Source organism: Nerophis ophidion, linkage group LG01 (assembly GCF_033978795.1).
Source record: "Nerophis ophidion isolate RoL-2023_Sa linkage group LG01, RoL_Noph_v1.0, whole genome shotgun sequence".
Taxonomy (NCBI): Eukaryota; Metazoa; Chordata; class Actinopteri; order Syngnathiformes; family Syngnathidae; genus Nerophis; species Nerophis ophidion.
In genome coordinates this window covers 41,920,718-41,948,601 of record NC_084611.1, presented here as the reverse complement: position 1 = coordinate 41,948,601, position 27,884 = coordinate 41,920,718, and the positions used below count along the sequence as shown (strand labels likewise).

At 38.9% G+C, this 27,884-nt stretch overlaps 1 protein-coding gene and 1 long non-coding RNA gene across 7 annotated transcripts; one reads left to right on the top strand and one right to left on the bottom strand.

Annotated features, from left to right (window-relative positions):
- Positions 1-3,278: 3,278 nt before the first annotated feature.
- LOC133554521 (zinc finger protein 12-like) lies at positions 3,279-27,304 on the bottom strand. Of its 6 annotated transcripts, none has more exons than XM_061903393.1 (9): positions 26,991-27,304; positions 15,968-16,184; positions 15,567-15,608; positions 15,425-15,466; positions 15,207-15,333; positions 14,540-14,657; positions 14,006-14,082; positions 13,713-13,844; positions 3,279-6,411 (listed from the first exon to the last, which is right to left on the bottom strand). In XM_061903393.1, the coding sequence occupies exons 2-9, from the start codon at positions 16,054-16,056 to the stop codon at positions 6,289-6,291; spliced, it is 750 nt and encodes a 249-aa protein (XP_061759377.1). In that variant the 5' UTR covers positions 16,057-16,184; positions 26,991-27,304; the 3' UTR covers positions 3,279-6,288. The 6 variants fall into 6 exon arrangements, with proteins under 6 accessions (XP_061759377.1, XP_061759385.1, XP_061759394.1 ...); XM_061903401.1 differs by having other exon boundaries at positions 14,546-14,657; XM_061903421.1 differs by having other exon boundaries at positions 6,281-6,411; positions 13,681-13,844.
- Positions 6,381-16,470, top strand: LOC133554539 (uncharacterized). The gene is made up of 2 exons (XR_009807137.1): positions 6,381-6,990; positions 16,289-16,470. It is a non-coding gene; the product is annotated as an uncharacterized LOC133554539 (long non-coding RNA).
- Positions 27,305-27,884: the final 580 nt, after the last annotated feature.

Sequence of the window (27,884 nt, the reverse complement as noted above, 5' to 3'; positions counted from 1 at the left end):
ATGCTACAAAGACAACATATTTGATGTTTAAACTTATAATTTTTTTTTTTTTTTTTGGCAAATAATAATTAACTTTAGAAATTGATGCCAGCAAGACGTGACCAAGAAGTTGGGAAAGGTGGCAATAAATACTGATAAAGTTGAGGAATGCTCATCAAATACTTATTTGGAACATCCCACAAGTGTGCAGGCTAATTGGAAACAGGTGGGTGCCATGATTGGGTATAAAAACAGCTTCCCAAAAAATGCTCAGTCTTTCAAAAGAAAGGATGGGGCGAGGTACACTCCTTTGTCCACAACTGCGTGAGCAAATAGTCAAACAGCTTAAGAACAATGTTTCTCAAAGTGCAATTGCAAGAAATTTAGAGATTTCAACATCTACGGTCCATAATATCATCAAAATGTTCAGCGAACCTGGAGAAATCACTCCACGTAAGCGGCATGGCCGGAAACCAACATTGAATGACCGTGACCTTCGATCCCTCAGACGGCACTGTATCAAAAAATGACATCAATCTCTAAAGGATATCACCACATGGGCTCAGGAACAATTCAGAAAACCACTGTCACTAAATACAGTTCGTCGCTGCATCTGTAAGTGCAAGTTAAAGCTCTACTATGCAAAGCGAAAGCCATTTATCAACAACATCCAGAAACGCTGCCGGCTTCTCTGGGCCCGGGATCATCTAAGATGAACTGATGCAAAGTGGAAAAGTGTTCTGTGGTCTGACGAGTCCACATTTCAAATTGTTTTTGGAAATATTCAACATTGTGTACTCCAGACCAAAGGGGAAGCGAACCATCCAGACTGTTATCGACGCAAAGTTCAAAAGCCAGCATCTGTGATGGTATGGGGGTGCATTAGTGCCCAAGGCATGGGTAACTTACACATCTGTGAAGGCACCATTAATGCTGAAAGGTACATACAGGTTTTGGAACATATGCTGCCATCCAAGCGCCGTCTTTTTCATGGACGCCCCTGCTTATTTCAGCAAGACAATGCCAAGCCACAGTCAGCACATGTTACAACAGTGTGTCTTCGTAAAAAAAGAGTGCGGGTACTTTCCTGGCCCGCCTGCAGTCCAGACCTGTCTCCCATCGAAAATGTGTGGCACATTATGAAGCGTAAAATACGACAGCGGAGACCCTGGACTGTTGAACGACTGAAGCTCTACATAAAACAAGAATGGGAAAGAATTTCACTTTCAAAGCTTCAACAATTAGTTTCCTCAGTTCCCAAACGTTTATTGAGTATTGTTAAAAGAAAAGGTGATCTAACACAGTGGTAAACATGCCCTTCCCCAACTACTTTGGCACGTGTAGCAGCCATGAAATTCAAAGTAAATTATTATTTGCAAAAAAAAATAAAGTTTATGAGTTTGAACATCAAATATCTTGCCTTTGTAGTGCATTCAATTGAATATGGGTTGAAAAGGATTTGCAAATCATTGTATTCCGTTTATATTTACATCTAACACAATTTCCCAACTCATATGGAAACGGGGTTTGTATATGTAATACACGATCCAATATGCAGCAGTAACCAGCATCAACTGTGTCCAGGCAAGTATACTTCACAGTATGAATGCACTGAGTTTCACATACCATGGGTTGTGCTGCGCTCCTTTGTTTCCTCCGGTTACTTGAGTGGTCCAAAGTGCACAATTCCAGCGAAATATCAGCAGATCAGTGTCGGATCTGAAGCCTTTTCTGTTGACAATGTTGTGTGACTATCACAAACTAATTAGTCATTGAGAGTGGAAAGCAGGGCGCTGTCACGGTGCCCAAGGATGCAACATGAAGTCATTACCGGCATTTTGAGGGTGATTTATTTTATAAATACAATACATTACACGCAGATTGATTTGCGGTCAACAGAGGTAACGGCACCCTGGTTCACTCTCTCTCTCTCAATACCAGCCAAACAATTCACAGGCAAGTGCAGGTGTTATCCATTCAGCAATCATTCAGCCCCACACAGACTCCGCCCACACACATGTAGCCACACCCACTACCCCAGGCAACAAGTGAGAAACAAATCCCTGCCTCTACAACTTATACAAGACTTTTGAGTTCATTTTGATAGTAGGCTAATATAGACACATCATGTGTTGCCTTCATTATAACACTTATATAAGGCTTGACATTTTTTCCTGGTCCAGACAAATGTTTTTTATATTATTTTTGGTCCATAATGTGGGCTTCACGGTGGGAGAGGGGTTAGTGCGTCTGCCTCACAATACGAAGGTCCTGCAGTTCTGGGTTCAAATCCAGGCTCGGGATCTTTCTGTGTGGAGTTTGCATGTCCTCCCCGTGAATGCGTGGGTTCCCTCCGGGTACTCCGGCTTCCTCCAACCTCCAAAGACATGCACCTGGGGATAAGTTGATTGGCAACACTAAATTGGCCCTAGTGTGTGAAGGTGAGTGTGAATGTTGTCTGTCTATCTGTGTTGGCCCTGCGATGAAGTGGCGACTTGTCCAGGGTGTACCCCGCCTTCCGCCCGATTGTAGCTGAGATAGGCGCCAGCGCCCCCCGCGACCCCGAAAGGGAATAAGCGGTAGAAAATGGATGGATGGATGGGTCCATAATGGCTCTTTCAACATTTTGGGTTGCCGACCCCTGGTCTACTGCTTAGTGCGGACTTTAAAGGGAAGAACTCGTTTTTTTGTCTCACCATCTAACTGAGGGTTTGTTGTTCTGTTGGTGAACAAAAAAGAAAAAGTTGTGTTTTAAATATAAGAGTACTAAAATATTCGATTTCTTTGTCAATTCCTTGCATTCCGTCATGTGACTTCTTCCAGGAAGTGAAAACCAATGGTGGTCAACCAAGCCAAGATGTCTGTTGTACAGCAAGCGGCGAACAAACTATCGAAGTACAAAAGAGGCTTAAATATTCCATCCATACATCCATCTTCTTCCGATTATCCGAGGTCGGGTCACGGGGGCGGCAGCCTAAGCAGGGAAGCCTGGACTTTTCTCTCCCCAGCCACTTCGTCCAGGTCTTCCCGAGGAATTCCCTGGCCAGCCAGTAGACATAGTTTTCCCGTGTCCTGGGTCTTCCCCGTGGCCTCCTACCAGTCGGACGTGTCCGAAACACCTCCCTAGGTGTTTGGGTGGCAAAATTTTGCATGTCACTACACATGAAGTACACGTTTTGTACTTATGGACTAAGAACATCATATTAAAAGATGAATTTTAGTTTTCATTCTAATTAAGGTCCAATAAGCCCAAATAAAAAACAGAAAAACAAAAAGCATGTAAACAAACAGCCTGGGCCTTAAGAGGTTAAAACAAATATTTGTTTTATTTCGGATCCATGTCTAATACAATAAACAAATGTCATAAATCTAACACATGAAGTCACCACAGCCTACCCCCCTGCAGTTAAAATATATATGCTTAAGGGTGACACTTAAAATAGTACGAGTACACAGTTTGTCTGGAGCCATGTATGGCAACTCCAAACATAATAAACAACAGAATGTGATTATTTGGAGGAATAAACATTTTCACATTATTTCATGTCAGTTAAAGATAAAGCCAAAATAAAACCACTTAGTTACTTTACCTTCACCTATTACCCCTCTGGGGCTTAGGCCGTCTACAGTACAAGAGTTCTCTAAGCATTCCCTTGGGGGTTCCACTTGAGGGTGCTTTATGAAGAGTATGGCCTATCCATCTCCAAAGCTGTTTGAGGGTGTCTTCTTCTGCTGGTTTTTGGTTGGTGCGTTGCTTTTAGAATAATTGTTTCAAATTATCACAAAAAACTTTGTATTACATTGTGTTCCTGACAAGAAGACAAAAGGCTGTCTTTGAAACCAACCAAGAAGAAGGCTCGTAAAACTCCACCGGGACTTCAAAGCGGACAGATGGCAGGATCTGCCCAACCTCCAGAGGAACTCTTTTTGAAGTATTTTACAAACTCTTTTTGAACTACTTTGTGGAACTCTCTTTGAACTATTTTATGGGACTCTCTTTGAATAATTTTATGGGGACTCTTTTTGAACTATTTCACAAACTCTTTTCGAACTGTTCGGTAACCGAAGGCAACGCTGTTTACGACTCACTTCCCTCAGGAAGCAGCAGTGGGCAGGAGGGGGGAGAAAGTCAAGTAAAGGAGGAGTACAATCTTTTGGCAGAGCGTGGTGTAGAACTGTACAGATACTACAGTTGCCATGTCTCTCCTCAGATCTGAGTCCAAATTTAATTCTGTCTCTGTTTGATTATTTGCCTTTTTTCTTGTTTAATAGATGTCATCAGTGTTTGAACCTAACAGTTGCCACAAATCTTTTGGGCCAGTGGCTCTGGAGGATTTGTCGCAGACAAGTGTTGACCAACGACTGGATTTTGTTGGGAGTAGGACTGACTTCACATTTCTGTTAAATATTCTAATCTTTGTCTTACCTTTTTTTTTTTGCCCTCATGCTTACCTGCACTCACGGCTTAGACATTAACGGATGTGTTTTTGTTGTGAGGCCACAGTGATTTGACACTGTTATACACGCTTTACACTGACTACAGTGGATCAAGGTGTCATTTACTAATAATGATGTAATTGTAACTTATACTCTGTATGCATGTACACCGCAACTTCTCATTCAGCAGGATTACACCAGAAAAATATAAATGTTTTCCAGTTCTTTTTTCAGTTTTATTATATCAAACATTTGCAAAACACAAACACTGTTTTAATGACAACACTATACACTTGTGTATTTCAAAACAAGGAAAGTGAGGAAAAACTCCAATATCAGTGTTGTTTTCATTTGCCATTCGTTTTTTTGTTCTTCATGCTAAGCTCACACCAGTCCGTGGTCATCTCACAAAACCCTTGGATGTTTTCCCCGTATTTTTCGGATTACAAGTCGCAGTTTTTTTCATAGTTTGGCCGGGGGTGCAATTTATACTCTGGAGCGATTTATGTGTGAAATTATTAACGCAATATCGTAAAATATCAAATAAGGTTATTTATCTCATTCCCATAAGAGACTAGGCGTATATCAGCAATTGTCACACACACACACGTCAACCAATAAAAATTAGGCGGGGGCGGGTCATGGCAGAAGTGCATTGTGAAAAAAAAGATGTCACGAGCTATTACTTCCGTACCTATGAAAATGGATCATTTCAACATTGGCGGTAACTTATAAAAACTGAGAAGGGCTGAACAAAAAATGGCACCGAAAAGGTAATCATGTACTCCAAGTTACAAGCTGGAAGTAGTGAAACGTGCAGCAGAAAACGGCAATCGTCATATAACGAACACCTATTCAGCCTGTTCTTCACTATTCTTTATTTTAAATTGCCTTTCAAATGTCTATTCTTGGTGTCGGATTTTATCAAATAAATTTCCCCCAAAAATGCGACTTATACTCCAGTGCGACTTACATATGTTTTTTTCCTTCTTTATTATGCATTTTCGGCCGGTGCGATTTATACTCCGGAGCGATTTATAATCTGAAAAATACAGAAATATGTATTTTTTTGCGATGCTTGGCAATCGACCGACCCCCCTTTTGGTAGTTTTTAGATCAACTAAATGGGTGCCTCAGTGTGTGTTCTCATGTGTGACGACAAAACGGAATTGCGAAAAAATCTTTTTCCGCAAACAGGGCATGGAAAAGGTTTGTCTCCTTTGTGTATTTCCATGTGTTGAATCAAATCACTCCTATACAAAAAGCCTTTAGAGCAAACCGAGCACTCATAGGCTGTATCGCCTGTATGCTTTGCCATGTGTGCTACCATTGCTGACTCAAGGGGGAACGTTCTAATGCACACCGAACAACTGAAAGTTTTTCCTACGTTGTGCGTCTGCATGTGTCGAGTCAAAACAGATTTGTAACAATAGATTTTGCCACATACTGAACAACTAAAACGCTCCGGTTTTGTGTGTTTTCTTTGGTGATGAACCAAATCCTTTATTCGAGCTAGTCTTTTATTGCAAATTGAGCAGACAATTTTCTTTTTACCAGTCATCTTGTTGGAGCGTTCAGAGTGTTCATCCCCCTTTGTATCGCTGCGCAAAGGTTTGTGGGTGTTGTCCAGGGCAGTATCCTGTGATGTTGTGTCCTCCCAATCTGATAGTGGCGCTAAGAGGTGGTCTGATTGTGATCCTCCACGGCGGTCTCCATCAGCTTCTGTTGTCATGTGTTGTGGTGAGCTGCTGCTTGGAGGCACCGCCCCTTTGCGATAAAGCTCTGAGGACGCAGGTAGTTTGTCTTCATGGTCTTCAGTCTTCACAGGGACAACAGTCTGTGGCAACTCGGCGGGATCAGCCTCCCCCGACCCTAAAAGACACTCTCCCTCCTGGGTGATCCAAAGTTCCTCTTCTTCCTCTTTAATGTGGGGGGGCTGAGGTTCCGTCTGCGGTTGAGGGGGACATTCTCCGCGATTAGCAACCAGTTGGATGTCTGCAGGACACAAACACACTTCAGCTTTAAACACATCAGTGTGTTTTCTTCACTGATTGCAGATGTGTCAGTGGACAAAATATAGTATTCCATTTAGGGCTGGGCGATATTGCCTTTTTTTTTAAGGGGAACATTATCACCAGACCTATGTAAGCGTCAATATATACCTTGATGTTGCAGAAAAAAGACCATATGTTTTTTTAACCTATTTCCTAACTCTAAAAAGGGTGAATTTGGCGATTTAAACGGCTTTCAATTGATAGCCTGTGACGTCACAATGTATAGCGGATCCGCCATTTTCTCAATCTAACTACACGCACCAAGTCAAATCAGCTCTGTTATTTTCCATTTTTTCGACTGTTTTCCCGTACCTTGGAGACATCATGCCTCGTCGGTGTGTTGTCGGAAGGTGTAAGAACACGAACAGACGGATTTAAGTTGCACCAGTGGCCAGAAGATGCGAAAGTCCCTCGTTTGTTCCGCACACTTTACTGACGACAGTTATGCTACAACAGAGATGGCAAGATATCCTGCTACACTCAAAGCAGATGAATTTCCAACGTGCATGAATGCACAAAGGTGAGTTTTGTTGATGTTATTGACTTATGTGGAGTGTGCTAATCAGACATATTTGGTCACGGCATGACTGCAAGCTAATCGTTGCTAAAATGCTATTTAGGCTAGCTGTATGTACATATTGCATCATTATGCCTCATTTGTAGCTATATTTGAGCTTTCCCTCCACTCACATTTAATGCCAAACAATCACATACCAATCGTTGGTTAGAAGGCGATCGCCAAATTCGTCCTCGCGTCCTCCCGTGCCGCTGTCTGTCGTGTCGGTTTCGCTTGTATATGGTTCAAAGCGATATGGCTCAATAGTTTCAGTTTCTTCTTCAATTTCGTTTTCGCTATCTTCCTCCACACTCCAACCATCCGTTTCAATACATGCGTAATCTGTTGAATCGCTTGCGCCGCTGAAATCCGAATCTGAATCCGAGCTACTATGCTATACCTTTCTGGGGTCTCCGCCATGTTTGTTTCTGGTGGTTTCACACAGTGACGTCACAGGACGATAGACGGGTGGATATAGTGATGGTGTAAATCAGGTACTTTGAAGCCGTTTTTCAGGATATTGCGTGATGGGTAAAATTTTGTGAAAAACTTCGAAAAAATAAAATAAGCCAGTGGGAACTGATTTTTATTGGTTTTAACCCTTCAGAAATTGTGATAATGATCCCCTTTAATATCTCGATATTTTTAGGCCATATCGCAATACACAATATATATCTGGATATTTTGCCTTAGCCTTGAATGAACACTTGATGCATATAATCACAGCAGTATGATGATTCTATGTGTCTACATTAAAACATTCTTCTTCATACTGCATTATTATATGCTACTTTTAAACTTTCATGCAGAGAGGGAAATCACAACTAAAAGTGTATTTATGAAACAGTTATTAAGCAGTGGCAAAAACCTTTATGTCATTTCAGAACAGAAAGTGCAAGATTGTCAGAGACATTTAAAATGCCTACTGAAACCCACTACTACCGACCACACAGTCTGATAGTTTATATATAAATGATGTAATCTTAACATTGCAACACATGCCAATACGGCCGGTTTAGTTTACTAAATTGCAATTTTAAATTTCGAGCGGAAGTATCATGCTAAAACGTCGCGGTATGATGACGCATGCGCGTGACGTCACGCATTGTAGAAGACATTTTGTTCCAGCACCGTTCACAGCTATAAGTCGTCTGTTTCCATCGCATAATTCCACAGTATTATGGACATCTATGTTGCTGAATCTTTTGCAATTTGTTCAATGAATAATGGAGACGTCAAAGAAGAAAGCTGTAGGTGCAAAGCGGTTTATTGCGGCCGCCTTTAGCAACACAAACCCAGCCGGTGTTTCATTGTTTACATTCCCGAAAGATGACGGTGAAGCTTTACTATGGAACAGAGCGGTCTAGCAAATACGGTTGGATTGGACCACACACACAAAGTACAGTGTATTATGCAGCGATTATTTCGAAAGATCGTGTTTCGAAGAGGGTCCCTTGCGAAGGGCAGAGATGGGCATCGCCACCACCTGTCGACTGGTGCTGAAAAAAGGTGCGGGCCGACCTTCAGGTTGTACAGGTACGACTATATAATCTAACTAAAACACTAGTAACACAATAAGCAGATAAGGGATTTTCCAGAATTTGCCTAGTAAATTTGTCTACTAACATCTGAATCGCTCCCACTGTATAGTCTTTTCTTCTAGTCCTTCACTCTCACTTTCCTCATCCACGTATCTTTCATCCTCGCTCAAATTAATAGAGAAATGGTCGCTTTCTCGGTCTGAATCGCTCTCGCTGCTGATGGCCATGATTGTAAACAATGTTCAGATGTGAGGAGCTCCACAACCCGTGACGTCACGCGTATATCGTCTGCTACTTCCGGTACAGGCAAGGCATTTTTATCAGCACCAAAAGTTGCAAACTTTATCGTGGATGTTCTCTACTAAATCCTTTCAGCAAAAATATGGCAATATCGCGAAATGATCAAGTATGACACATAGAATGGACCTGCTATCCCCGTTTAAATAAGAAAATGTCATTTCAGTAGGCTTTAAAACAAGTTATTAGTGCACTTTTGTGCATTATATCAGGTACTGTTAAACTCACTAAAACACTAGCAACACAATAGAAAGATCAACGATTTCCCAGGATTATCCTAGTAAATGTCTCTAAAAACATATGAATCCGTCACAATGCAACGCGATGATGTCACTAAGATGACATATCAAAACAACACTAAAATAAAGGCCTACTGAAACCCACTACTACCCACCACGCAGTCTGATAGGTTTTATATCAATGATGAAATATTAAAGGCCTACTGAAATAGGTTTTATATCAATGATGAAATATTAAAGGCCTACTGAAATGAAATTTTCTTATTTAAACGGGGATAGCAGGTCCATTCTATGTGTTATACTTGATCATTTCGCGATATTGCCATATTTTTGCTGAAAGGATTTAGTAGAGAACGTCCAGGATAAAGTGTGCAACTTTCGGTGCTAAAACAAAAGCCCTGCCTCTACCGGAAGTCGCAGACAATGACGTCACCCGTTGAGGGCTCCTCACATATTGACATTGTTTATAATGGGAGCCTCCAAAAAAAAGTGCTATTCGGACCGAGAAAACGATATTTCCCCATTAATTTAAACGAGGATGAAAGATTTGTGTTTGAGGATATTGATAGCGACGGACTAGAAAAAAAAACAATAATAAAAAGTTTTTTTTTTTTAAAAACGCAATTGGGACGGATTTCGATGTTTTTAGACACATTTAATAGGATAATTCTGGGAAATCCCTTATCTTTCTATTGTGTTGCTAGTGTTTTAGTGAGTTAAATAGTACCTGATAGTCGGAAGGGTGTCTCCACGGGTGTCTTGACGCGCAGTGTCTCAGGGGAGTCGATGGCAGCTGCATGGACGACAGAAGCTCAGCTTTTCTCCGGTAAGAAGCGACTTTTTAACCACAATTTTCTCACCGAAACCTGCTGGTTGACATTCTGTCTTGAATCATGTTCGCTTGACCGCGCTCTGATCCATAGTAACATTTCACCTCCAGGAATTTTAAACATGGAATCACCGTGTGTTTGTGTGGTTAAAGGCTAAAGCTTCCCAAATCCATCTTTCTACTGTGACTTCTCCAATATTAATTGAACAAATTGCAAAAGATTCAGCAACACAGATCTCCAAAATACTGTGTAATTATGCCGTTTAAGCAGACGACTTTTAGCAGTGTGTGTGTGTGTGTGCAGCGCTCATACTTCCTGAAAACCTGTGACGTTTTTTTACACAACGTTTCCAGGACGAAACTCCAGGGAAATTTTAAATTGTACTTTAGTAAACTAAAAAGGCCGTATTGGCATGTGTTGCAATGTTAATATTTCATCATTGATATATAAACTATCAGACTGTGTGGTGAGTAGTAGTGTGTTTCAGTAGGCCTTTAACACTGCAACACATGCCAATACGGCCTTTTTGGTTTACTAAATTGCAATTTTAAATTTCCCAGGACTTTTTTTTTTGAAAACGTCGCGTAATGATGACATGTACGCGAGAACCAGCCTCGTCCTGGGTCACCTCTCTGTCGACTAGTCCGTGAGCGCGTGCAATTAACACGTCAACCTCGTGCTGTCCACGTCCCTCGCATCAATGTAGCAACGATAGCACACAACTAAACTCTCTGTACTGTCCCACACTTGCTCTCCAAATGCTGCGACGTTTTCAACAGGGTACTTTGCGCAAAATTTAAATTTGCAATTTAATAAACTAAAAAGGCCGTATTGGCATGTGTTGCAATGTTAACATTTCATCATTGATATATAAACTTTCAGACTTCGTGGTCGGTAGTAGTGTGTTTAAGTAGGCCTTTAATATTGTTGTACAGCACTTTGGAAACATTTCTGTTGTTTAAATGTAATATACAAACAAAGTGGATTGGGTTGAAACAAGTAGCCGTGCACGTTCAGCGCTATCTTTGTCATCGATGGCGGGCCACGTTTATTTTTCCAAGGCAACCTCGTACTGCGGTCAAGCCAGCCCCACCTGAATTTCAAATATGCCTATACGTTAGACATTACGGTAATTGAGCTAAAACGCTAATATTTGAAGAGATAAATTCATATAAAATATGTAAAGCATTGAAATTGAAATATAAGCGGTGTATCTTAACCAACTCATATAGGACTATCATCCTGTACTGTTTGGGGTCAATAGGTCACATGACCTGGAAGCAATTGAGCTAAAATGCTAATATTTACAGCAATAAATTCATATAAAATATGTCAAGTATGGAAATTGAAATGTAAGAGGTGTAACTCCAATAACTCTTATAGGACTATTATCCTGCACTGTTTGGGGTCAATAGGTCACATGACCTGGAAGCTATTGAGCTAAAAAGCTAATATTTAAGGAGAAAAATTCATATAAAATATGTAAAGCATTGAAATAGAAATAAAAGAGGTGTATCTCCAATAGCCCTTATAGGACTATCATCCTGCACTGTTTGGGGTCGATAGGTCACATGACCTGGAAGCTATTGAGCTAAAAAGTTAATATTTAGGGAGAAAAAATCATATAAAATATGTAAAGCATTGAAATTGAAATAAAAGAGGTGTATCTCCAATAGCCCCTATAGGACTATTATCCTGCAATGTTTGGGGTCAATAAGTCACATGACCTGGAAGCTATTGAGGAAAAACGCTAATTTTCAAAGAGATAAGTCATATAAAATATGTAAAGCATGGAAATTGAAATATAAGAGTTGTATCTCAACCAACCCATGTAGGACTATCATCCTGCACTATTTTGGGGTCAATAAGTCACATAACCTGGAAGCTATTGAGCTACAAAGCAAATGTTTACAGGAATTAATTCATAGAAAATATGTAAAGCATTGAAATAGAAATATAAGAGGTGTATCTCAACCAACTCATATAGGATTATCATCCTGCACGTATTTGGGGTCAATGGGTCACATGACCTGGAAGTTATTGAGCAGAAACACTAATATTTAAAGAGATAAATTCATATAAAATATGTAAAGCATGAAAATTGAAATGTAAGAGGTGTATCTCCAATAGCTGTTGTAGGACTATTATCCTGCAATGTTTGGGGTCAATAAGTCACATGACCTGGAAGTAATTGAGCTAAAAAGCTCATATTTACAGTAATGAATTCATATAAAATATTTAAAGCATTGACATAGAAATATAAGAGGTGTATCTCAACCAACTCATTTAGGACTATCATCCTGCACTGTTCGGGGTCAAAGGGTCACATGACCTGGAAGTTATTGGGCAAAATGCTCATATTTACAGAAATAAATTCATATAAAATATGTAAAGCATTGAAATAGAAATATAAGAGGTGTATCTCCAATAGCCTTTATAGGACTATTATCCTGCAATGTTTGGGGTTAATAGGTCACATGACCTGGAAGCTATTGAGCAAAAACGCTAACATTCACAGATATAAATTCATATAAAATATGTAAAGCATTGAAATTGAAATATGAGGTGTATCTCAACCGACCCATATAGGGCTATCATCCTGCACTGTTTGGGGTCAATGGGTCACATGACCTGGAACCTATTGAGCGAAAACGCTAATTTTTAAAGAGATAAATTCATATAAAATGTGTGAAGTAAGGAAATTAAAATGTAAGAGGGGTATCTCCAATTGTTCTTGTAGGACTATTATCCAGTAATGTTTGGGGTCAGTAAGTCACATGACCTGGAAGCTATTGAGCAAAAACGCTAATTTTTAAAGAGATAAATTCATATAAAATATGTAAAGCATTGAAATAAATATGTAAGAGGTGTGTCTCAACCAACTCATATAGGACTATCATCCTGCACTGTTTGGGGTCAATGGGTCACATGACCTGGAAGCTATTGAGCAGAAACACTAATTTTCAAAGAGATAAATTCATATAAAATATGTAAAGCATTGAAATTGAAATGTAAGAGGTTTATCTCAACCTACCCATATAGGACTACCATCCTGCACTATTTGGGGTCAATAGGTCACATGACCTGGAAGTTATTAAGCAAAAACGCTAATATTTACAGAAATGCATTCATATAAAATATATAAAGCAATGAAATTGAAATATAAGAGGTGTATCTCAAACAACCCATATAGGATTATTATCCTGCAATGTTTGGGGTCAATAAGTCACATCACCTGGAAGCTATTGAGCTAAAAAGCTCATATTTACAGGAATTCATATAAAATATGTAAAGCATTGAAATTGAAATATAAGAGGTGTATCTCCAATAGCCCTTATAGGACTCTTATCCTGCAATGTTTGGGGTCAATAGGTCACATGACCTGGAAGCGATTGAGCAAAAACGCTAATATTTAAGGAGAAAATTTCATATAAAATATGTAAAGCATTGAAATTGAAATATAAGAAGTGTATCTCCACTAGCCCATATCGGACTATCAATTAGCACTGTATGGGGTCAATAGGTCACATGACCTGGGAGATATAGAGCTAAAACGAAAAAACAGACACACATGTCCGTGCGCATACACTCTTGAACCCACCGAAGAATAAAAACCTACTGACCAATTATCTGATTTGCTCAGTTGCTTTAAATAATAACTGGAATTTACAAAATATTCCAAATTTATATACAAAAACAAAGAGCTAACACTACACCACCATCAACACAGTTTGAATCCACACAAACCTAATCACACAAATATAGTAAAATGCACACACTGCGACACAATGAGTGTGTGTGCTATTTGCACAAGTCGCAGTTCCATGTTCCTGCCCTTGGTTTTTGGATTTGCCTCTGCCAAAATTCAGACACTGTTCATGAAACCACCTCTCACAGCTGTTGCACTGGATCTGTAAAATGGAGCAGGCCAAGACAGAATCTTTATCTGATGTGCAGATAAATTTAAGTGTGAAACAGACAATCATTACTAGTTGTAGCTAACATAATGTGTGCTATAACATTAACAATTACAATCCATCCAAAAAGTTGTAAGTCCACAAATTATACTCACCCAATTAGTAATTGGTGGCCCTGTTCCAGGTGGTTTTGAGGCAGAGCACAGTGCACAAATGCTGTCAGGGTCAAGCACTGAAACCAAACCAAAGTCTGTTATTACTAACATATGAACACTTAATCACCAAATATGTTGCTCTCCCATTATATGTAGCTTTTCAAATCATTCACTCTTTTTTAAGAGTGGTTTTCAAGTATTTTAATGCATTTAATCGCCATGATTATGATAGCCCATTGAGGATTATATTAAGGAATAAGTTATTTTCCTCATACAGCTTCTGCTTCCGTTTGCACAAATTATTTTGAGTTGAGAAGTGATGTACAGGATATCTAAATGAAAATCCTTATTCAAAAATCATTGACACATCAGACAAAACACTGTAAAATTATTGTACTATATGTAATTATTTACGTATTTATACATTGTATGTAAACTCTTTAACTCTATGTATTAGGATGTGTTTGAATTACTTTTTTTCCATGATAAGATGAACTGTCTTGTATGGAGCATATAAAAAGGTGACTTGTAAACCTGTACCATTCAGCAAATCCAGGGCAAACTTCCTCCTCTGTAAGGCGATCTCTGTCTTCAATGTGTTAAAGGACATTTGTGGCAATGATGGATATGCCTCAATCACTGCTTTCGCCATCTACACATAGATGCAGAATTAAGCATGTCATATTAGAAAAAATTGACTCATAAAATTGTCTTTTGACATCACTATAACTGATGATGTTTCAATTATATACTCTTCAATAAATTACATATTTAAGATAGTGAGATAACATTTTTGATACATTGTAATACATTCATACGTGAACCAAGACACCAAAATCACACAAAATACTGAAATGTATGAAATATCATATTGCACAACGTCACATCAATTTAATATGGTACCTTGTGGAAATGATTGACTCCACTGGTGAATGTAAAAAGAGCAACTGTCTTAATTTCAATAACGTATATGTCATTCATGCATCATTTTCTGTCCTTGTTACTTTGTGCAGTAGATCCAACAATAAGACTTTAATTCCTTAGCCCATTTAACAAACAGTAGTTGGACCTTCATTTAGACAACAACGTCACAATTTATTTTCATTTTTTTTCAGTTAGGCACCAGAAATCAGAATGATAAAATTTGATTAACAAACATAGATATTGCAAAAAAGCACACACACATCCACACAGTCATTACCATGGTGACGATGACCCAACAACTACATGTATCACACTGCACTGGGTGCTCCATGGTCAGTCCTCTCCAGCTGACTCTCCCCCATTCATTTTTCCCAAACACAGTGCTTCTCATCCTCAGATAATCTCTGTGGAAAACCCAAGCAATATTATTATGAAGTTGGGGCAGTGGTAGCTGTTTGGTTCTCCATGTGTGTCCAGTGGTGCCTGCTCGATTACCTCCCTAAAGTGTTCATCGAATGGTGTTGGACTCGATTCAACCTGTGTGAGACACAATTTGATCCATGTTAATGACATTTGGGATGGGGCAGTGGTAGCTGTTTGGTTCTCCATGTGTGTCCAGTGGTGCCTGCTCGATTACCTCCCTAAAGTGCTCATCGAATGGTGTTGGACTCGATTCAACCTGTGTGAGACACAATTTGATCCATGTTAATGACATTTGGGATTTGTCGATGTGTTGCAGTATTTGCTGACAGTACCATTCATAACTTACAAAATCATGCCTCTATGATCAATGCAATAATTTATATACTGATTGCGTGGCTTGCGATGTCAATGTATCAATATTCAAAGTTTAAGTTCCTCCAACGATTCCAAACAACTAGTCCCTCTTTACTCTAAGAAATACATTAACACCAGCAAAATGTTAAAAAATACACACGAAAAAACACAAAGAAAACATGACAGAAGTCCTAACTGATCCAGAACCAAAAGTAAGAAAACTAGACTGGTAAATGTAACATTCCCAACAATATAAATTACCACAAAGTCCTCCTCTGTAGTGTCATCGATGACAGGCTGCACAGTAGAGGTGAGAATTGTTTGTAGGTTTTTAAAATGTTTTTCAACATTTTCCCCACTTGCTGGACTGGACAAGACCACGACAGCACTCAATACAACTTCATCCAGCTGTTTGAGTATAGTGGACTGTGTCATCATTCCAATCAAATGCATGCAGAGGAGGTAGTGTTTTCCAGCCCTGTACGAAAGATTGTTTTGAGAAATATATATATAGATAGCCAACAATCAAAATAATTAAAACAAATAACATTAAGTAAAGACTACACTAACTGTTTTTTGCAGAAACCCTTGGCATTCTTCATCACATGACTCAAGCATCGATGCAAGATTGGAAGACCGATCGCCTTCTCCTTTGCTTGTCCAGTCACAATGGCATAGTACTGTGTGAGCAGCTCGGCTAGACTCAGGCCACAAAGGTTGTATGCGATGGACTGCATTAAAACTGCTGAGCCATCACACATGTACATCATCGCTTTTTGCCTCATTGTACGTCCATGCAATTTTATACACTTGGTGATGAAAGACCCCAAAAAGTATGACACTAATGCTGTTGTATGTTCCGATGTAACAAATGTTGCTACCGGCACTGGGGAGCATCCTTTCAGCGGATGTCGTATAACAAGTTCATAGATATAAAAAGGTGAATTGTCTCCTTTATCTTTTTTAATGATGCTGCCTGTTGCATCCAAGTAAACAGTGTCACTCTTTGCACGTTGATAAAAAAAGTGAATTGTTTTTTTTCGACCAGAGCATGACTCCTTTTGGCAGATGAATGATTTTTTGTATTAATTTGTTCTCTGTGTCTTTTTCTGGTTCAGACATCAGTTGCATACTGATCATTTCATTCTTGTGGAGACGATTTTTTTCCCTTTCTAAATATCCAACCGTTTTCAAAACACCCGGGGTTGGCACATCATCCCTGCATCCGGAATCAACCACATCCCTCTTCAAACTCCTCAAGCTCTCCAGATATATAGCTCTTGGAGGTTTGGAGGTGAGTTTCTCTGCCAGTCCACGTCTGGAATCTGCTCTGATTGGCCTTCTCTTCAGCTCATCATAATTGTGCCGCACTATGCCACCCTGAAAAATTACCTCTGCTTTGAGTGAAGATTCATTAACTATCTTTACATCCACCTGGACACAGCAGTTTTTGAAAAGGCAGTATCCAGCACAGGTGAATGCTGCACACTTTTTCTTTGAGCCTATTATTTTGCCTCTGTGTCTCTTAAATCCAAAAGAACAATATGGATGAACCCGTCTTATGCCCTTCGCAATAACATTCGTCCAGTGCAACGTTTTGAATTGTTTTTTTGTTTGTTTACGGCGAAGTTGGGTCCAATCTGTGCGTGATACAAAAAAGAAGCATGGCTCGTCAGGCAACTTATGGATGAAGAACTTTGGCGATGTTTTGGAGGGACTGCTGGTATCCTGTTAAAAGTTTTTGAAATTTTGGTTACAATACAGTAAATACACCAAAAGCATTCGAAGCTGACACTTGCATTTTAAGTATTCACCAAAGTATTCAAAATTAATTAATAATAAATTATTTAAAATTTGGTTACTGGAATCTCCACTTATTACCATGATAAGTGGGAATCCACTATATTATGTATTATGTTGGTATATCACATAAAAAAATAACTAAAATTATCTATAGTGTTTATTAGAGATTAAAGAGTATAACATGGTATACAGTGAGTATGTACAAAGTTATCGAAGCATAATTTACTTCATACATGTACAATAGAGGGCTTCACGGTGGCAGAGGGGTTAGTGCGTCTGCCTCACAATACAAAGTTCCTGCAGTCCTGGGTTCAAATCCAGGCTCGGGATCTTTCTGTGTGGAGTTTGCATGTTCTCCCCGTGAATGCGTGGGTTCCCTCCGGGTACTCCGGCTTCCTCCCACTTCCAAAGACATGCACCTGGGGATAGGTTAATTGGCAACACTAAATTGGCCCTAGTGTGTGAATGTGAGTGTGAATGTTGTCTGTCTATCTGTGTTGGCCCTGCGATGAGGTGGCGACTTGTCCAGGGTGTACCCTGCCTTCCGCCCGATTGTAGCTGAGATAGGCGCCAGCGCCCCCTGCGACCCCGAAAGGGAATAAGCGGTAGAAAATGGATGGATGGATGGATGCACAATAGAATTTTACCTCTTTGCTTTCATCCATGGAGGACTGAGTATTTGTTTTGTCTCTCTTCTGGCAAGGACACAAAGCTGTCTGAGTCAGACTCTGAGACAGTTTTACACATTTCTGGGGATGAGCCTGTATCCTCAACAGAAGATCCAGACTTGGTTGGGTGGGATTCGGATTTGAGGGAGATTTGGGGAGGGTGTTATTAGCGTCATCCTGTGCATTATCATGCATGCGTCCATCCTCTGCTCCTGTCTGCTCCAAGGGCCCTTGTGGGCAATCTTGCTCTCTGTCATTATCTGGGCTGTCAGATGTCTCCTTTTTTCTTGGATGCTTTTCTAAATGGTTAAATATTAAATAGATCACCATATCAATCATTATATTGATTACCAAATTGAATACTGAAGCCCTTATGGCCATAATAACATTCAGCACCCCCTGCAATTTGCTTTATTTTACAATGATTTTAATGACATTTTTTCTACTTCTTTCATTTAATTTGAACATCTCTATAACTGTAATGCCCCCCCCCATTTAATCTTGACATAAGGTTGAACATCACAGAACATATCTGCTCTGCCTATGCATCTCAGCCAAATGCATGTTTCTATTCTATAATGTAGCATAGTGTGCATCTTGAAGGCGATTTGCTTCTATTCTTTACAAAATAAGAAACCCCGCAATAGAATCATTCCGCCCATACATCTCGTCTTTACCATAGGCGAGGTGTGTACAAGTAATATAGATCCTACTAAAAGAAACAAATAATGTGTTCGGACATGACAACATCAGTTAAAAAACAAGCACGTTATTATGAAAAAAATGTCATCTTACAATAAGTTTTCTCATTTACCCTTTTTCTGCGCACGCATAGGGGTGCTATAACAAATGAAATGCCCATTTGGCTTATATCCGACATATACATATGGCTTATATCTGACTATACATATATCTGAGACTTAAAAAATAGCTAACAATATGGACAATCGATGATCATATCTGACCCTAAAGATGACCAGGATACAAGGTTCAGACTTAACTTTTGACAGAGTTTAAGGCATAAGCCAGGCGTGCAATAATATTCGTCTGGGTCTCGTGCTCGTCAGCCGCATAGGGCCCAGCCATAAGTTTAATTGTCTCTCTGTTTGAGAAATCTTCCCCTTATTATCTTATATAGTGGCCTTACAAATAAACATACCTTGTAGAACCTCCGTCCGGAGTCCTCTTCTGTCAGTAGTCCAAATTATTTTTAACCACGACCGGTAGTTTTTGTTTGTTGTTTGGAAGGCATCAACAGTGATTGCCAACCATTGCTCAGGTGTCACATTATGTGATTTTATATAATATTTTAGAAAAATAGACACCAACTTTTCTCTACCACCGGTAAGCTGCTATAGGTCTTGATTTTTCTGCGTTTGGCCTTTCTTAAAATGACCCATGCTGGAGAAAGGTTTCAACTGAAGTCAGCTGAGTATCCTATCGTTCGACTTTATAGAATGTCGTGTGTTTTATCGTGCTTCACTATGACGAAACGAGTGTTTGATACTCTCAGGGTTTATTTTTTGTCGAGGGGTATGTTTTATTTTAGAATCAAGATTGGAGCTGAAAAAGCTATTTCCATCATAGCATTTAATTGTTGATGGACATACTGTGATAGGATAGTTATTTAATTTTTAATAGTATCGCTTACGGGCAACGTTCCCTCTAAGGTGCGCGCCTGCGCAATTGCGCACTGCTCACGCGTCTTCTGCGCACAGCAAATTAATGCCGCGCAGGAAATCAAAAATCCCATTTGAACTTTAAACAAAATAAACACATTACAATTTATTCAGTATGATTTTGCAATGCAACTCTGAGTGACAGGTGACAACAAGAGTGGCCCCAATGAATAAAACAATCTTTGTCAACACAGTTCAGTTATCGTCTGAATTCCATCAATCACTTTATTGAGCAAAACTGTTTGTAACCACACCAAAAACATAAGTTAAAAAAACTTGTTTGTATAAAAACTGGTAATTTTCTGCCATACAAACCATGCTTAAACCAACTTTATCATCCGTCGTTTCAATAGAAGCCGCTCGCTCTCTTACCTGCACCAACACACGCACTCATGGCACTTAGCCAGTGCTGCGTTTATGGCCACACAAAAAGTCGGACAACCCCAACGCCACACAATGTGTAAATGCCAGGTTGTAACACTCTGACTACACAATCAGATGTGTGCTTATTTTACTGCCATTTATTAAGAATGTTAATCTAAGGATATTATTCATGAAATATTGTCACTAGATTTCATAAATGCTAATAAAAAGATGTATTTTACAGACAGAAAGTTACAGGAACTAAATGTAATCTCTGAAAGGGGTAACATTTCTTTTAAAGGCAGGACCCGCAGCCAGACAAACAACACTAGCACATAGCTCATGAAAAACATGTTTTTTTTGTTATTGTCATTGTAAGAGGGCAAAATCACTTATATCAGAAAATTATTTTAATAAAACATGTAAATTGTGAAGCGACCGGAATGAGAATCAGCACCTCCAAGTCCGAGTCCATGGGTCTCGCCCGGAAAAGGGTGGAGTGCCATCTCCGGGTTGGGGAGGAGACCCTGCCCCAAGTGGAGGAGTTCAAGTATCTAGGAGTCTTGTTCACGAGTGAGGGAAGAGTGGATCGTGAGATCGACAGGCGGATCGGTGCGGCGTCTTCGGTAATGCGGACGTTGTACCGATCCGTTGTGGTGAAGAAGGAGCTGAGCAGGAAGGCAAAGCTCTCAATTTACCGGTCGATCTACGTTCCCACCCTCACCTATGGTCACGAGCTTTGGGTCATGACCGAAAGGATAAGATCACGGGTACAAGCGGCCGAAATGAGTTTCCTCTGCCGGGTGGCGGGGCTCTCCCTTAGAGATAGGGTGAGAAGCTCTGCCATCCGGAGGGAGCTCAAAGTAAAGCCGCTGCTCCTTCATATCGAGAGGAGCCAGATGAGGTGGTTCGGGCATCTGATCAGGATGCCACCCGAACGCCTCCCTAGGGAGGTGTTTAGGGCACGTCCAACCGGTAGGAGGCCACGGGGAAGACCCAGGACACGTTGGGAAGACTATGTCTCCCGGCTGGCCTGGGAACGCCTCGGGATCCCCCGGGAAGAGCTAGACGAAGTGGCTGGGGAGAGGGAAGTCTGGGTATCCCTGCTTAGGCTGTTGCCCCCGCGACCCGACCTCGGATAAGCGGAAGAAGATGGATGGATGGATGTAAATTGTTATGATGTCAGGTTTGGGACAGGTGTGACGCTGGTGTGGCCACAGTGTGCATGTCTGATGTTGCTCACACGTGCTCCACTGAATGCTCAGGGAGTTTGTGCGTTTGCTCAAACACATGAAAAATTAGAGGGAACATAGCTTCCGGGTCATGTGACCTGTTGCTTATATGCAACACGATACATGATTTTACTATCTTACTGGCTTTATCACCTTCACTTATTTTTTAATTTTTTTACATTTCAACCCTCCTATTTAAAAAAATAAATATTTTATTGCTGAGATACCAGGAATACTAATACATGATTGGCTGGTTGACTTACACCTTTTACTTTATTGTTACAGTGCTCAGCAATTTTTATGGTTTTCATGGCCCCGCATTCAGTATTTCACACTGACTGGGATATTTAGTGATTCAATTTATGTCAGTTGTAGAAATGAGTTTATAATCCATACAGATTCATGATCTGAGGCACAAGTGTTCCCATTGCCTAAAGTGCACTTGTGTTATGTTCTAAGGTAACATAGCTCCTAGGTGTGTTGAGCTATTGTAATCAACAGCAAAGTGTATTGTGGATAATAGAAATGACAAGAGTCTTTTCTGCCATTCTATAAATTCTCACCAATGTGTGGTTGTGTGTGTCTTTGTGTCTCTGTGTGTCATCTGAATATAATTTTTTTGTGAGAATGTGTGTTTCTGTTTACTTTAAACTGTGTTGACAGAGGTGTAATGGCAGCTCTGGGGTCTTGGAAAAAAAAGTGTGAATGTATTGCAAAATCATGTTATTATTGAAAGCAAATAATGGCTGTGTGTTTTTTTTCTTCTGTGATTATACATGTGTATATGCATGCAAATGTGATTCTCTGATTTTATTGCCTTAACTGTGTGTGAAGTGGTATTGTGTGTATTTGTGTGAATGAAGATGTGTGTGTGAGTGGTGATTTGTCCTAGCTCAATAGCTCCCAGGTAATGTGACCTATTGACCCCAAATAGTGCAGGATGATAGTCCTATATGGGCTAGTGGAGATACACCTTTTATATAAATAGCTGCTACTGACGGTCCCTGACACAAGGCTGAAGCTTAGAGGTAACAGAGTTTTCGCTGCTGCTGCTCCCAAGCTCTGGAACGACGTACCTCTGAGTGTTAGACAAGCCTCCCCTCTTCCTGTTTTTAAATATCTCTTAAAAACACACTTTTATTCCTTGGCTTTTAACACTAAGTGATATCCATCCTGCAATGGCGCCCCATTATACACCTGCTGTGAACCTGTTTTTATGTTATTATGTTTTATTTATTTATTTTTTATCATGTTCTGTTTGTGTTGTGTTGTTTTCGTATTATCTTTTAACCTGTCCATTGTACAGCACTTTGGCTACCCCTGTGGTAAATTTTAAATGTGCTTTATAAATAAATTTGATTTTATTTTATTTGATATATTTCAATTTCAATGCTTTACATATTTTATATGAATTTATTACTGTAAATATGAGCCTTTTTGCTCAATAGCTTCCAGGTCATGTGACCCATTGACCCCAAACAGTGCAGGATGATAGTCCTATATGAATTGGTTGAGATATACCTCTTATATTTCAATTTCCATGCTTTACATATTTTATAAGAATTTATTCCTGTAAATATTAGCGTTTTTGCTCAATAGCTTCCAGGTCATGTGACCTATTGACCCCAAACATTGCAGGATAATAGTCCTATAAGGGCTATTGGAGGTACACCTCTTATATTTGTATTTCAATGCTTTACATATTTTATATGAATTTATTCCTGTAAATATCAGCGTTTTTGCACAATAGCTTCCAGGTCATGTGACCTATTGACCCCAAACATTGCAGGATAATAGTCCTATAAGGGCTTTTGGAGATACACCTCTAATATTTCTATTTCAATGCTTTTCATATTTTATATGAATTTATTACTGTAAATATGAGCGTTTTTGCTCAATAGCTTCCAGATCATGTGACCCATTGACCCCGAACAGTGCAGGATGATAGTCCTATATGAGTTGGTTGAGATACACCTCTTATATTTCAATTTCCATGCTTTACATATTTTATATGAATTTATTCCTGTAAATATTAGCGTTTTTGCTCAATAGCTTCCAGGTCATGTGACCTATTGACCCCAAATAGTGCAGGATGGTAGTCCTATATGGTTTGGTTGAGATACACCTCTTACATTTCAATTTCTATTCTTTACATATTTTATAAGATGTTATTCCTGTAAATATTAGCGTTTTTGCTCAATAGCTTCCAGGTCATGTGACCTGTTGACCCCAAATAGTGCAGGATGGTAGTCCTATAAGGGCTATTGGAGATACACCTCTAATATTTCTATTTCAATACTTTACATATTTTATATGAATTTATTCCTGTAAATATGAGCATTTTTGCTCAATAGCTTCCAGGTCATGTGACCTATAGACCCCAAACATTGCAGGATAATAGTCCTATCAGGGCTATTGGAGATACACCTCTTATATTTCTATTTCAATGCTTTACATATTTTATATGACTTTATTCCTGTAAATACTGGCGTTTTTGCTCAATAGCTTCAAGGTCATGTGACTTATTGACCCCAAACATTGCAGGATAATAGTCCTATAAGGGCTATTGGAGGTACACCTCTTATATTTCTATTTCAATGCTTTACATATTGTATAAGAATTTATTCCTGTAAATATTAGCGTTTTTGCTCAATAGCTTCCAGGTCATGTGACCTATTGACCCCAAATAGTGCAGGATGGTAGTCCTATATGGTTTGGTTGACACACACCTCTTACATTTCAATTTCCATTCTTTACATATTTTATAAGATTTTATTCCTGTAAATATTAGCGTTTTTGCTCAATAGTTTCCAGGTCATGTGACCTATTGACCCCAAATAGTGCAGGATGGTAGTCCTATTAGGGCTATTGGAGATACACCTCTAATATTTCTATTTCAATGCTTTTCACATTTTATATGAATTTATTACTGTAAATATGAGCGTTTTTGCTCAATAGCTTCCAGGTCATGTGGCCCATTGACCCCAAACAGTGCAGGATGATAGTCCTATATGAATTGGTTGAGATACACCTCTTATATTTCAATTTCCATGCTTTACATATTCTATATGAATTTATTCCTGTAAATATTAGCGTTTTTGCTCAATAGCTTCCAGGTCATGTGACCTATAGACCCCAAATAATGCAGGATGGTAGTCCTATATGGTTTGGTTGAGATACACCTCTTACATTTCAATTTCCATTCTTTACATATTTTATAAGATTTTATTCCTGTAAATATTAGCGTTTTTGCTCAATAGCTTCCAGGTCATGTGATCTATTGACCCCAAATAGTGCAGGATGGTAGTCCTATAAGGGCTATTGGAGATACACCTCTAATATTTCTATTTCAATACTTTACATATTTTATATGAATTTATTCCTGTAAATATTGGCGTTTTTGCTCAATAGCTTCCAGGTCATGTGACCTAGTGACCCCACACATTGCAGGATACTAGTCCTATAAGGGCTATTGGAGATACACCTCTTATATTTCTATTTCAATGCTTTACATATTTTATATGACTTTATTCCTGTAAATACTAGCGTTTTTGCTCAATAGCTTCCAGGTCATGTGACTTATTGACCCCAAACATTGCAGGATAATAGTCCTATAAGGGCTATTGGAGGTACACCTCTTATATTTCTATTTCAATGCTTTACATATTTTATAAGAATTTATTCCTGTAAATATTAGCGTTTTTGCTCAATAGCTTCCAGGTCATGTGACCTATTGACCCCAAACATTGCAGGATAATAGTCCTATAAGGGCTATTGTAGATACACCTCTAATATTTCTATTTCAATGCTTTTCATATTTTATATGAATTTATTACTGTAAATATGACCGTTTTTACTCAATAGCTTCCAGGTCATGTGACCCATTGACCCCAAACAGTGCAGGATGCTAGTCCTATATGAGTTGGTTGAGATACACCTCTTATATTTCTATTTCCATGCTTTCCATATTTTATATAAATGTATCTCTTTAAAAATTAGCGTTTTTGCTCAATAGCTTCCAGGTCATGTGACATATTGACCCCAAACACTGCAGGATAATAGTCCTATAAGAGTTATTGGAGATACACCTCTTATATTTAAATTTCCATGCTTTGCATATTTTATATGAATTGATTACTGTAAATGAGCTTTTTAGCTCAATAGCTTCCAGGTCATGTGACTTATTGACCCCAAACATTGCAGGATAATAGTCCTATAAGGGCTATTGGAGGTACACCTCTTATATTTCTATTTCAATGCTTTACATATTTTATAAGAATTTATTCCTGTAAATATTAGCGTTTTTGCTCAATAGCTTCCAGGTCATGTGACCTATTGACCCCAAATAGTGCAGGATGGTAGTCCTATATGGTTTGGTTGACACACACCTCTTACATTTCAATTTCCATTCTTTACATATTTTATAAGATTTTATTCCTGTAAATATTAGTGTTTTTACTCAATAGTTTCCAGGTCATGTGACCTATTGACCCCAAATAGTGCAGGATGGTAGTCCTATAAGGGCTATTGGAGATACACCTCTAATATTTCCATTTCAATGCTTTTCACATTTTATATGAATTTATTACTGTAAATATGAGCGTTTTTGCTCAATAGCTTCCAGGTCATGTGACCTATTGACCCCAAATAGTGCAGGATGGTAGTCCTATATGGTTTGGTTGAGATACACCTCTTACATTTCAATTTCCATTCTTTACATATTTTATAAGATTTTATTCCTGTAAATATTAGCGTTTTTGCTCAATAGCTTCCAGGTCATGTGACCTATTGACCCCAAATAGTGCAGGATGGTAGTCCTATAAGGGCTATTGGAGATACACCTCTAATATTTCTATTTCAATACTTTACATATTTTATATGAATTTATTCCTGTAAATATTAGCGTTTTTGCTCAATAGCTTCCAGGTCATGTGACCTAGAGACCCCAAACACTGCAGGATAATAGTCCTATGAGAGTTATTGGAGATACACCTCTTAAATTTCAATTTCCATGCTTTGCATATTTTATATGAATTGATTACTGTAAATGAGCTTTTTAGCTCAATAGCTTCCAGGTCATGTGACTTATTGACCCCAAACATTGCAGGATAATAGTCCTATAAGGGCTATTGGAGGTACACCTCTTATATTTCTATTTCAATGCTTTACATATTTTATAAGAATTTATTCCTGTAAATATTAGCGTTTTTGCTCAATAGCTTCCAGGTCATGTGACCTATTGACCCCAAACAGTACAGGATGATAGTCCTATATTACTTGGTTGAGATACACCTCTTATATTTCAATGCTTTACATATTTTATATTAATTTATCTCTTTAAATATTAGCTTTTTAGCTCAATTACCGTAATGTCTAACGTATAGGCACATTTTAAATTCAGGTGCGGCTGTCTTAACCGCAGTAACCTCGTCTGCCTCGTAAACCCACGCCTCGAAGATATAAAGCACGTTCGGTTCAAAACAGCTCACACAAGTGCGATGTAACGTGTGTGACGTGACAACGCGGGACATAAACATACCTCCATCTTGTAACATCAAGCGAATCTGGCTGAAAGCTTCCAGTTGTTGAAGATGTTGCTCCTTCTCCTCTCTCGTTCGAGAAAGTTCTTCCTCGTACGACGCCATTGTTCTTTCAAAGAGCGCGAATATTTCATCGGCTGCCACCATTAGGCGTTCTTTCACTAGCTCTTTCAACATTTTTTCGTAATTAAACTGGATTAAAACCGGAATAAAGTGGGATTGCAGGTGACGGTCTGCACTTTCTTCTTGCTAGTAGATCCAAACCCGGGACTCAGTAACGGAACGCCCACAATGATCGCAACGGAAGTGACGCACGTTGACAACGGAAGTGAGTGGCCTGGGATTATCAAATATAAAATTTAAAACATGCTGCTGAAAGTAATATTGTGTTGTCCTGAAGTCAATTGTTAACATTCTGTAAATAATTACTTGATAATATTTTTGTATTAGAGACTGCAATGCTTTAATTTAGAGCTAAAGTTGTTTATATATATTGTACAATGTACACTATAATCCAGGGGTGTCCAAAACGTGGCCTGCAGCTATTTGTTTACCGGCTCACCACACATTCAGGAAATGCTATAGCAAAAATAAATAAATAAAAATTTAAAAAGTGGAATGAGGTGAAATCTAACTAGAACAAGTCGCAATGTTGACACAAAGCTGCTATTGCAGGCTGTTTTATTTTGTTTTGTCAATCTTTATTTTTCTTTTTTTGTCATTGCTCAAAAAATAAATAAATAAATGTTATAATGAATTATTGACCTATTCAACGCTCCAATTATTTGTAATATTTCACTTTAAAATGTTTTATGTGGAAAATGTTGCATATTTTGTGTGGTTGCCATACAAAAACATCAATGTTTACTTTGACAAAAGAGCATAAAACAAAC

Excerpts from the sequence above, each read along its gene's own strand:
- LOC133554521 (XM_061903383.1), bottom strand. The coding sequence starts at position 27,168 with ATGTTGAAAGAGCTAGTGAAAGAACGCCTAATGGTGGCAGCCGATGAA. Across the intron at positions 6,412-26,990 it reads CTTGATGTTACAAGATGGAG|ACATCCAACTGGTTGCTAAT; the intron begins GTATGTTTATGT and ends TGTGTCCTGCAG.